We start from the raw sequence: 13,048 nt of genomic DNA on the forward strand, positions 1-13,048 counted from the left end.
TTCTTTTTGAACAGCACTTGTGTCACAGTACCAGAAATGTTGTCTGCTCTGTTGTGTGGTGCTCATAATGACCAGCATGCCTGAAGCCATCATCACCGCTCAGAGGACATGAGCCTCTGATGGCCTCAGCTTCCTGAGCCCCAGAGGATCAGGCCCAGCTTAGTTCTGGCCTGGATGAACACTGCAAGGCACAGTGAGACAGCAGCTTTAGTTCCAGCTGCACTGGGGCCTGTCCCACCTGTGAGCTGACAGCCAAATGCAAAACTCACCCACAACAGGACCCCAGATCTGTGCAGAACAGGCTCAGACTTGCCCATGGAGCCCAAAGCCCTTGGGGACTTCCCCAAACTCCATGGATCAATGATTCCAGAGTTCAGTCCAGGCCCTGTACTGGGCTGTCTGTAAGGCTTAAGCCAGAAACGGAGCCAGGCAGGCAGGAACCACACCCCGAGCACAGCTCCTTGCACGCCCTTACAGGAGACTACAGCCAGGCCCTAACCAAAGTGTCCTGGACCAGATCCAAGGAGAATGGACTGCAGAAGCAGGGGAGGAAGAGAGAGAGAAAGGTTTTGCTCCACCTGGTCCTTCTGGCTGGGAGTGGGACCAGGAGGCATGGAGGCAATCCTGGAAATAACTGCCCCTCCAGCAGAAGAATGATGGAAAGAGAACTCTCTGAGAGTCTGTTTTTTAAACTGTTGGTCAAGGATGGAATTCACCTCTTTGGAGAGGGAAGAGCCTGTGCACATCAGCTTGCTAATCCTGGTAAGAAGGTTTTAAAATAAAGTCAGTGGAGATTAGTGGCAGGAACGCTCTGGGAAGCCTAAAGAGCAAAGAGCTGGACAGGAAGAAAAGAAGGGCAGGGTGAAGGGGTGTGTGGATGCACTCCAGTCCAGACTGGAGGAGCAGCAATGTGCCACAGACCCTCAACATGCCACACTTGAGATGTCTCTTGGTAACTGTGAGAATCATCCAGCTCACAGGAGCTCTGAACACCCCAAACACCGCCTAGCAAGGAATTAATTGGGTGGGAATGCTCAGGTTAGGATGATTCCTAAGAAATGTACGCCAACATAAAATCTGCAAACAGGAAGAGACTTAAAAAACTAAGAGATGAACTTGCTTAACTGATTAATAATTAGGAAGTCAAGCACAAGATGAACATCTGTTCCAGAGGACCCTGGGTTCATCGTTTCCACAGAAATAGACAATAAGCAAAGTAAGAGGAATGCAAAGAAGGAAAAAGCATTTCCGTATGTGTTAGGAACTGGTTTTAAGAACCATGATTGTCCAGGTTTCAAAAAGAGTTCCATGGATCAATGAAGTAGATGAAAATTTAGGCTGAACAGTCTAATTTAACACTTTGCTTTTCAAAAGGGCTTTTAAAATGCAATTATATCGTATCTTAAACACTTTTAATTTATGCTCCCAGATACACAGGAATGAAAAAGACACTTTAAAGGAGAGAAAGGCAAAAATTGAAAGCCACATTCAAGCGAGGATGTATAAAAAACAAAAAACCCTGCAGACATTTGTCTGAAATCTGGGAGACAGGATTAACATACAAAATATAAGGATTTTCCAAATTAGAGAACTAAACGTCTGTATCTTATCTCTGAAAGACTACACTGGAGCTACTACAAAGAAGTGTAAGAACTGTTTTTCTTGTGGTTTAATTAGTATGTCTTCTGAAGTAGAATATGAAAGTGCTCAGGAATCTCCTGCACTGTTGTTTCCTTTTTACAGCTGCAACTTCCAGAGGAGTTAATAATTTTGGGGTGACTTCTGTTTATGTGAAATGGGAATAGTTTATGGCTATTTCCCCAGTCTTCATTTATAAAATACCAATCATAGCAAAAACTGTCTCCTGATCAAAGCAAAGCAAAATCAAGAAACTTGGGTAACAGCTGGCAATTTTTCAGGCATTGCCAATGAAAACCATGCTGTAAGGAATCTTGTGCTTCTGGGGGGGTTTGCATTTTTAGTTGGCTCTTACTCCATCTTTTTCCAATATATTCTTCCTATTGCAACTCCATCTGCTCTCTGTGCCTCCCAAAATGTCTCTTTCTCTCCATTCTCTCCCTTTTCATCCTTTCACACCTGCCTCAGATTCTTTCCCATTCTGCCTACAGTCTGTCTCCCTCTGTAGATGACACATCCACTACATCAATAAAACCCCACCACCTATCAGGTGGACTGGGACATTAAACACATTAGTGATTTAAAGACTTAGAACTCCAAGGCAATTCTATGGCCTGCCACAAAAAATACTACAAAGCAGAGGTACGAGAGCAGTCTGATAGAATTCTGCTGTGTCTTGTCCAAATGGTCCCATTTTTAGCCTAACACTGTTATTTAAATATAAAGACTTCTGATATGAAAGAACATGGTAATTTAAAAAAAATCTGAGGCATAAATATCTGTTGTACTGCAGGCAGATGACCAGACCCTGCCCTGAGGTTCAACTAACTGAAGAGGATGAGAGAAAGCAGTGGACGTGACATGAGAAATTGCCAGATGTGACAGATGAGAGTGTAAGATTCCACATATGGTTAAAGGGAGTAATGTGGGAAATGAATGGACTTCAAAGACACTGGGAGGGGGCTGAGAGCTGTGAAGTGCAACCCCACAAGATTCTGGAGGTGCAGCTTTGTGGAAATGTTCTACAAGGTTTAGAATGTCCTCTCAAAAATCCACTGCAATTATTCCAGGGATAATTCATTTTAAATTACAAGTCCTAGTAAAACAAAGCTCCCCACACATCTAAAATCCTGATCCTCCAACCTGAGCTGACCTCCCCACTGGTTTGATAGCTTGAACAGTGTCTCCTCCTGGAGCGTGGCAGCTTGTGAAGGACAGTAATGTCACCAACAAAGGACAGATAGCAGCAGCTCTGTCTTGTGTCTCCATTCCAGCATTTACTGAGACACACTGCAGTGGCTCTGGAGCAGACAGTGGTTGTGGCTGATTGAAGCAGTAAGCAGGATCTTCCTCCTGATCAAGTTTTGTTCAATGATACATAATGAAAAAGTTGGGGGAAAATTTGTAAAGAGTAAGTTTGAGAAATACAGGTTGGAGAGGAAAGAAATCCCATATCTAGTCTAAAGCACAGAGCACTCTTAACATGTGAACTGCTCATCCAAATGAAGGATAGATGCAGATCCCTGGCAGCTGTAGCTAAAAGAACCAGCAGCAGAAGCTGACTTCTTCCATTGGCGAAAGTCAACATCTGTATAACTCGTATTTCAGACTTCAGCACAAGAGTGACTGAGTCAGAGCCTCAATATTAAGATGATGTTTGAAGTTATTGAAAAAAATATTTTTAAATAATTAGCTGTTAACTGTCAATTATGTAAGTCATCAGAACAAACTTGCAGACTTAATTTTTTTTTCCAGCAGTGCTCCTAGAAAAGGAGAATAGTCTGAATCAGGATGCTGGAATTTAATGAGCATTTCAACACCACAGGTAAGTCTCCTTCGTATTCCTTGGACAGGGTTAGCAAGAGAGTTTAGAGCGAAACAAGTGATTCCAGTGGTTTTGGTGGGAGTGGGAGCACAGCCAGTCCCACTGCTGCCTGCCAGGAGTACAAAATCCCCCAGAAAAAGTGAGAAGTGCTGCTCTATCAGCACCCAGAATGGGCTCCTCTTGCTGCAAGAACTGATTGGATATCATCAGCACTAAGAACTGCGCTGAGCCAGGCAAGCACCTCTTTTGCTTCCATCTGGTGTTTCAAAAAATTTTTGAAGAAAAAGCTAAAGAGAACCTTGAAAAGATTCTTCAAGGAAGGGAAAGTGAATTGATGAGAACTCCACTGGTTGTGGAGGCAGTGATGTCTGTTGAGGACCCAGAGACTTCCTTTTCCTCTTAACTTCCATTCTGCTTCAGACACAGAGGCTCTCAGGGGTGCTCTGAGGAGACTTCTCTTTCTCTTGTAATCAAAAGAAAAGCCCCATGTAAGAATTCCTATCAAGATACTTTGGCAGAGACTGAACACAGGAAAAGCGCATGGACCAAGCAGAATGGGAGTACTGCCTCCTAATTTAAGCAAATAGCTGGAAGGGACGTGATTAAAAGAGGAAACAGAACAATCTCTTGGCAAAGCAAGAATGATGCACCAAATATGTGCTGGGCAGTGCAGCAGCAGCTACCTCCAGTGTACTCTGCTGTGTGTGGGAATACACAGTACTCACCCTGTCATGTAGTGTCCAACCAACATATTTTAAATAACTATCATTCAGGAAGGCATCACTGTACATTTTCATCCAGACACCAATTTCTTCAATACAGACAGCTCTAATCTCAGCAATAGCATCACTAATAAGGGAAAAAGAAAATAACAAGGATTAGCCAGGTTATAGACACTTATACTTCTCATTCCCATTGCCATAGCTGTAGTATTTTGCTTTTACTTGTCAAGAACTTCACTATGTGAGGCCTGTCACTGTTCTTAGTGCCATCTCACTGATTTTCTGTTCCTCTACCTCCTTGAAGTCACTGATCTATCTAATAATTTCAGTATTTATTTATTCAGATGTATTTCCTCTACATAAAATAATTCTCACCCTAATTTGCTTCTTAGTCTATTACTTCATCCTTTAACCTCTCTCTATTCAAACAGAATTATGAATCCAAGCTACAAACCTCCTCAGGACAATCATTTCTGAAACAGCATCACTATTTTGCTTTGCAGCCCTGACTGTCACCAGCTCAAGGTGCAGAACCACTGCAAGGTGGGAGAAGTTATTTGGTTTAGCCAAAGGCACCTGCCAGAGGTGCACAATGGAATTTGCTACACAAAGAGATCTCATTTCATGCCCCCAGTGAAAGCCCCTACAACAAAATCCAGGAGAATTTTGCACTTCAGCATTGATTTCTTTGAGTTTTCTTGCTTTTATCCTACGTTCTGGGTGTGGCAAGTCATGGAAGAGGCAAAGACGTATCTCAGGCAGACTTATCAGCTGCTTAGTGAGGAGGGGCAGCAGGAAACTGTCTGGAGCAATCACCTAAAGAGACCAGGATAGAAACATTTTCCATCTGATTGGCACTTTCCTGCCTGCCTGACACGGAGCATGGCATATTTACTAATAATGAAACAACAGGAAAAGGGATGGAGGCCATCTGTCCCTTCAGTAATTCCATCTCTGGGACATCTGTTACCATGAAAAATCACTTGTGCCACTCCAGCTGGCAATGCCTCACAGTTCCAAATTTCAGCTGTAATACAAGCGGAACACAAAGAGACACTGCAGAGAAGAACGGAATGTCTGATGCTTTGCAAACACTGAACTTGCTTGTAATTGAGACCCTTGTTTTGCATTTTTCTTTAAATAATCTTCTTGGAAAAGTAATAAACATCAATTTAATTCTAAAGCAGACCAACAGACCCCCAAAATTAAATTTAATTTATGGGAAGAAAAGAAAGAGATTCCAAGCTTCAAGCAAGAGAATAATTGCAAAAATGAGAAACTATTTTTCTAAAATATTTAAATTTAACAAAATATAAATAAAACACACTCACTCTTCCGCTCAAGACACTGCAAAGGTTCACAGCCCTAACCCAGTGTAGCAAACCCCTGATGACTCCATACTGGAACTCTGTACTTCCCTCCTGCAGGCTGGCCCAGCTCATCCCGTGCCATTGTCTGGTCCCTGAACTTCCAGAGCCCAAGGTGGGACCCACGGCTCCCACAGGGACCATGAACCACTCACAGCATCACACGCGGCCAGGGGGACTTCTCCAGGCAAGTTTCAGGGTTTGAATTCAACTTATGCGGAGGAAACTGTACTGCTGGAACAGCAGGAATGCATAAACAGCATGTAATGCATTTAATGCATGAACATGAGGGGAAATGTGTGTGAATGCCACCAAACCACTGCCACTGTCTCTCTTTGCCTATGAGAAACACATTCATTTTACCAACTTCCCAACAGCACCAGTAAAGCTGGTGTGTCCAACCTCTGTACCCTCAGAACCAAGGGAAGGGGCAATGCACAATGAAGACAAGCTGCATTAGGAGCAGGGCAGGGCAGCATACAGGCAGCTCCTACCTGGGATTTCTCCTTACACAACAACAGGTTTAAGTTGTGTAAGGACCAATGTGCTAAATATCACACTCAAGGATTAAAAATTGCATTCCTTATGGGAATGCAGCCATAACAAACACAACTTTTGGTTAAAACTATGAATATATTCATATTCATATATATATATATGAGTGTGTGTTTAATTGTATACTCCTTCACACTGAACTAGTTTAGCAATTCTCTTATATGGAGTTACCTTAAAACTATTTTAAAAGCAAAAAATAGCTGGAAGAATGCAAGACTTCTGCAAAAATCTAAAAAAATAGTAAGTATAAATCAAGAAAAAAAGGGGAGTCATCTGCAGCAACACAAAGTAGCCAGAAAGACATTTCTACTAGGGGATGACTTCCTGAGTCCCCACATCCAAGTAGGTTATTTCACCACCGTATAAACTTACTAACTGTAAAGGATTTTGGAAAGATTTAATGGCAATCCCAAAAAGAACCTAAATGTCAACAATCATTTAATCATGTGGCACAGCCAGCCAAAAAGCAGGAAAAATAATGTTTTCTTAAGAATGCAGTCAAGCTTCCCTAGGCAGACACTGAAAAACTGCTTCAAATCCTTTGGCACTATGGACACTCACTCCAACCTGCTGATGAAAGAAAGGAGAGAGAAAGGGAGAGGCGGGAAGGGAAGGGAAGGGAAGGGAAGGGAAGGGAAGGGAAGGGAAGGGAAGGGAAGGGAAGGAAAGGAAAGGAAAGGAAAGGAAAGGAAAGGAAAGGAAAGGAAGGAAAGAAAGAAAGAAAGAAAGAAAGGAAAGGAAAGGAAAGGAAAGGAAAGAAAAGAAAAGAAAAGAAAAGAAAAGAAAAGAAAAGAAAAGAAAAGAAAAGAAAAGAAAAGAAAAGAAAAGAAAAGAAAAGAAAAAAAGAAGACTATTCAAGTAACTAAAAGATTTAGTATAATAAGAATGTAACATCTCCAGTATAATTGAAAATGGGAAAGAATCATGGTTAAGGCTTGTGAGACCAGCAAACTGATTTAAATTGCTGGTGAAGAAGGGGAGCTTATGAGACACCACTTCCCTCTCCACATCACCTCCCAGGTAACTATCACCAATCAGAATCACTTGTTTTCCTGTAGGAATCACTAACATGGACTCCATGCCCATACAATGCTGTATCAAACACAATACAGCCCAAAAAGATCTCTGTACCTTTGCTATGGATGTGCTAATTGCTTGTCTTTAAACTGTAATTCTTCTCATTTTTATACAGTTAAACACATTTTAGCTTCTGGTCAGAGTCACTATGAATTGTTTAGTTTTTTGAATGTACACACTGTTTCTGGATGACATAAGAACATATAAATACTAATTACACCTGCACTGGAAGTACTTTTGGAATACCGAATGCATTATTAATTATCATAATTATAAATTAGTGATGTAAGCTTGTATTATTTGCCAAATGCCTCTAGAAAGAAACAGAACCTAATCCAGCACAGAAATTAAAATTAATGTGGGATTTACAAATCTTAAACATGAAATACGTTTAACCCTCTTTCAGCACAAATTGCAAAGCAAAGTCTGCATGGGGAAAGTATTCCCAGCAGAATTCACAGCTTCTGTTCTTACTCTGTGTAAAGAGATCCTCCATCATGCAACTTCCTAAAAGACTTGGCAAAAGGGGTTCAAATAAGAAATTCTCTGTGTCCTTTTGAAATTTTGGGTTGACAAGGCAGACCCTAAACCTTAGGACAAACCACAGCAGTGTCAGGAAACAGATTTTACCAGTGCCACTCATAGTACCACTTCAGTGAACCTTTCATGCCAAATTACACTTAAGAATTGTGATTAAGGCCAGAAGTAATCAGGATACTGTTACAAAAACAGGAGTTCAGAGCCCACTTCCAAAAGTTCTGGTGAATGCTCCCTGCGTATCCCACTTGTGGGAGGGGCTGCACTCCCAGTCTTGAGTACTTGGGCGCAGAGCAGCTACTCAGGTATCTATTCCAATAATCTGTTGATCATCCAACACTCCTTCCACACCAAGGAATTTATTGTTTGAAGGCATGGCTTGGATTTTGAGATGTAGCTTATGTAACTCTGACCCCCGTGTTCCGCAAAGAGTTCCTGTCCCAAAACCTTTGCTTGTATGAAGTATGAGACACAGCTCTGCAGGGAAGGGAGCACTGTGTGCTTCTAAACTTCATAGGAAGGTCAAATTCATTGAAATAAAATAAGGTAACTTTTTGCCCTTCCCTTTTTTTTATGCTTGTAAGTGATATCAGTAATTTCTGTCTGTTTTTTTTAACATACCTAGAAACATAATGCATTTCCATTTCACCTCCCTGGGATAACACATTTAGGGTGCAGGGAGAAGGATTTTTCTCTGGTTTGATTTGGGTTTTCATTTCCCTAGGCTGACTGGTTTGTGCTTCCTCCCCAGACTGCCATTCGATCACCCCTCTCCCTTCTCCCTTTTTGTCCTGTCTTGTTTCCCACAGTGGAATTCCCATGTAACTTGTCACCATCATCCTATTTACTCTGTAGCAGGCAAAGGAACACCCTGGAAGGAGACAAACGAATCTTCTCCATAAAAATGGCAATGCCATTTGGTTTGGCGAGGTTTACCTTATTTGCCAGTACTGACAAAATATTACCTCAGGACAGGTTCATGCCTTGCATAAATTCCCAAACCCACCGTGTCCATGAGTGTGAGGATCCCCATTCTGCTCTGCCAGAAGCTAAAATTGCAACAGTTCTCTTTTTCTGGACAGTCACACTTGGAGGAAAAGCTCTCTGAGCATTCAAACCAAAAAGATACTTTGAAGTAGGACTGAAATCCTAGATCTCTCAGTCTTACCCTCTGAAATGGAAATGTGTCTGGATGCACAGTGCTAAGTCCTGAGCAGGGAAAGAGCCAAACCAAAACTCTGACACCTCAGGTTGAGAGGGATGAACATTTCATAAATACTCGTTACATCTGGGCAGCTATGTGTCAATAATCTCAGATTCAGTAATCTCTGACATGCAGATATAACTGCAATGAAGAAATAGACCTGCCCTCCTATTTTTAATATACATATACCTTGCAAGCAATTTTCAGCTTTTGACTTCAGTTTAAAAAAAAAAAGGTTTAAAACCCCTTTTAACCCCTTTTCAAGGGTTAAAAAAAAGGATTAAAAAAATCATTGGACAACCAAATATCCTAAAGTCACAGAAGAATAGTGAGACCAAGTGGTTGAGGAAGGAGAAAAGGCAATATGTAGTGAGGTGGGTACATTTCCTGTGTGCTCATTAAGAATGTCTCAGTTTTGGACCAAATTTGCTATTAACACTAGACCAGCATTATACCCAGAAAACTGTTTAGCTATTTCAGCAATTTTTTTTTCTTCTTGATGAGAGAAGTGAGCTCTGGAATCTTCCAGTAATTGGAAGCCAATCTACAAAAAGAAGATGTAATCTCACTGCAACGCTCGTAGGAAGACACATTCTGAATGGAACAGTTTTTGGGGTTTTGTTTAGGTCAAGGACTTGTTATTTAAGCTACAAAGGTCACTAAGCATGAATCACTGTAGATAAGTCTGAATCATATTGAGGGATGGGATTTATTCTCTGGGAGTAATTAAAATAACATTCTTTTGAAATTATCACCACTTGTACATGGTTTAAGGACTGTAAAATCATGTGAAGTTTATAAATAATTTGAACGATTTGAGAGAAGAGATATTCAAGAAATTATGAAATTATGAAAGCAGTTAATAGTTTGAAGTCCTTTAAATTTCATCCCCCCCTACGCTTTGTCTTCTATTAGCTGTGTTTCATACAGGTATTCTCCCCCTCTGTGCCCTTGCCCAGGAGTGAGTGCAGGAGTTTGACTCTGTGCTCTCTGCTGAGTACAATTACTCCTAGAGAGTTGTTGTTAAGAGACTCTTTGGGGCTCCCTAGAAGGTCAGGGATAGCAGGTGCTGGGGGCTCTGGGGCAGGGTAGGAACAGGTTCCTCCTGCCCTCTCTGAACAGTGGCATGAGTGGTGCCACCCCTCTGCTCAGGACATGCCACCACCTGTCTGACTTCAGCCAATTCCCCACTGGTCTAACAGGGCCACCACTGTCAGCTTTTTCCAGGGTATGTATGGAGTTTATTTATTTGGCCTCTCCTTTGTTACAGCAACACCAGCAAAATCAGGTCTTTACTAGTGGCAGGAGGCATGAAAGCACATGTTTTTACAAAAGCAGGATTTTGAAAGCAAAAAAAAGAAAAAAAACTAGAATGCAGACCATCAAAAGGCTGAGTCTTTTTCCAAACCCACATGAGGGCATGATACTAGGAGGATATTTTAAAGCGACTTTTTGTTTGATATAATACACTGAATTCTGAAGGGATAAAAATGGAAACACTCTTAGAATTTGATTTCTTCAGCTTTTTTACCTACACCATGAAAGCTGCTCTCCTAACAAAACGATGTGAGTGCTACACTAATCTAACACACTCATTTAGCTGCTGGCTCTGCATACCCATCCTTCTGCTGCCAAGTAGCTCCAGGCTTCCTGACCATAAACCATGAACTAACTTTCTGTGCTTGGTACTGAGGAGACACCCTGCAACACCACTGTGCTGCTCACACTCACACATTTCTCAGCATGAGCTCCTTCCAGGTTTCCTGCATTCTTTTCTCCACAGTTACAATCATCCCTCTGTCCAACTGAACTATGGATTCTTCTTCACCTTCTAACCCTCTTCTTATACACCCTTTTTTCTGCCATTTTCCCAAAAGATTCCACAAACTATAAACCTTTAAACCAGAACTGAAATCTGAAAGGTTAATTTCATAGTTTAGTATCATTGAATTTTATCTTTTGATTTCAGCAACTCAATTAACATTTAAAGAGCGGTTCCACCAAGGTGCTGCAGATGCTCTGTGGCATCTTGTGATGCACAACAACCCTAAATCTATTTTAAAAGACTACTCCTCTCTGGTAAAGCATATTCCAAATTTGCTCTTTACACCCAAGACATACATAAGGAAATCCAGGCTGGAGGATAACTGCTGTCCTATGATATGCAGTGATTGACTGATTATTCTTAAGACATGTCATTTTTGTGCTCCCAAAAATGGACAACTTTTCAAAATGCAAGATTCAAAGCCCACGTCTTCCACAACTCTTTAAAGCTGTTTACTGTACTGAAACAAAGTTGTGTGGATGGCTCCATTGCGTATTTAATAGAGGTTACACTATATGTTCTTTCGTAACTTCAAGTGCTTTTGACAGTGCTTTTGCAGCATCGAGAATATTACATCAGAAGAAAAATCAGCCCAGAAATTGCCCTTTACTTTCTTTATGGCCACACTTTGTTGGCAGAGCCTACTTGAACATGCATTTGCTTACCGGTATCTATGAACAAATATACCCTTAAAAATAGAGTTCATCATATTTTCGATTTCATCCTGGTTTTCTTGCAGCTGTGAAAAACAAAACACAAAATAAATAAAAGATCATTGCTCATTATAATTTGGTATTCTACAATTCCTTACTGGGAAACATTAGAAGACCTTGGAAGAGCATGTAAATAAACTCACCATTTCTGCTTTTCCAGCACATGCCTATATTGTGTGCATATACATACAAATATTTACGTTTATATATGCAATGTCTTAATGGAAGAAAATTATCATTCACTACAAACATCAATTTGGCTTCAAATTAGTTCTTTGAAGTGATCATCATCTTCTGGTACTGAAAACGAGACAAGTAGAGACAATGTGTGCAGTATGCCAGCAGTGCTGTGTTCACAGGGAAACAGAACTGAGTGAATGACAGCTGCAGACATAAAGCTGGTTACAGATTAGTTTTGAAAAAATTAATATTCTATCTAAGGAAAGGAGTTAAAGATGTTCTCAGTCTTAAGTAAAAGACTGTCAGTTGCTTGAACTTCAGCAAACCCACAATAACTGGGTTTCAGAACCAGGAAGATTTCCAGAATTGGAGTACACTTGACATCCAGGCCTTGGACTGCAAAAAACCAAACCCAATCCCAAATAAAAAAGCATGCTTTTTTATGAGCATGCTTTTATAAATATGAGCATTTTCTTAAAAAACTTTTCACTTCCTGGGTAATATGAGCATATTTTGCAAGTGCTACGGGAAGCTTACCTTGTGTCAATTAATATGCTAACATAATTTGGAATTAATTACAGTATTCTCATCCTGTCAGATCTTGTACTAAACTAAGTAAGTATAAATTAATTACACCTAAATGCAGCTTTGTTAATAAGATGACAACAATTTTATCCAATCAGCTTTTGGAGCAGCCATTGCTCTTGCATCAAGGTGTTCATTACAGTCCAAGCACAGCACCACAATGTGGGAATGTAAATTTGCCCACATTCTCAGTAGGAAAACCACAACAGAGCCTTGCTAGTACAGTGCACATATGCATAAAATAATTAAACCTGTGCAATTATGAATGTATATATTTAACAGATAAAATGTTTTAAAGCCAGAAGCAAAATTGTGACCAGCTGGTTTGACCTCTTGCATGGCATGAGTTCTGAAACACTTTCACTTAAGGGCTTCTATTTTTTGGCCAAATATTTCTGCAGCGTCTTGCAGGTATGATCTGAAGTTGCTTCAGAACTCAGAGAGTGAAGCCTCCCAGCTCACTCAAGTGTAAGGAAGTGCTGCCTTCATTCTGCATGTCAGGAAACCAAGGCATTGAGGGCTCTTGACTAAATTGTTCAAAGTCTGCCAAAGAAATTAATTTCACCAGAAAAGGGATTGTGTACAAAGGAAAGAGCTGGGTGCACACTAGCTCTGCATACACAAACCAAGCATATTTAGACATGGCTTCTGGGAAAAACAGTATTTGCAGCATCAGCTCCACCCAAACATGCACAGACTAAATGCTTGTTTGAGAATTCAGAACCCAAGGAGGACTGTGAGTTCCTAATCACTCCTCAGCCTGCTGACTCCACAGGCAGAAAAACATCCACAGAAACATGGAGGAAGAGACAGCCCAGGC

The 13,048-nt window shown here is 40.9% G+C and overlaps 1 protein-coding gene across 4 annotated transcripts in view; it reads right to left on the minus strand.

The window, feature by feature from the left end:
* The window catches only part of STAG1 (STAG1 cohesin complex component), a 168,337-nt gene that overhangs the window by 54,446 nt on the left and 100,843 nt on the right, over positions 1-13,048 (minus strand). For all 4 annotated transcript variants that reach the window (XM_085069985.1, XM_085069986.1, XM_085069982.1 and 1 more), the window contains 2 exons: positions 11,416-11,489; positions 4,189-4,312 (listed from right to left, as the gene is read on the minus strand). In XM_085069985.1, the coding sequence (XP_084926111.1) occupies positions 4,189-4,312; positions 11,416-11,489 (198 nt within the window). The remainder of the gene's footprint in view (positions 1-4,188; positions 4,313-11,415; positions 11,490-13,048) is intronic.

Source organism: Lichenostomus cassidix, chromosome 9 (genome assembly GCF_008360975.1).
Source record: "Lichenostomus cassidix isolate B80296 chromosome 9, HeHo_3.0, whole genome shotgun sequence".
Lineage (NCBI taxonomy): Eukaryota > Metazoa > Chordata > Aves > Passeriformes > Meliphagidae > Lichenostomus > Lichenostomus cassidix.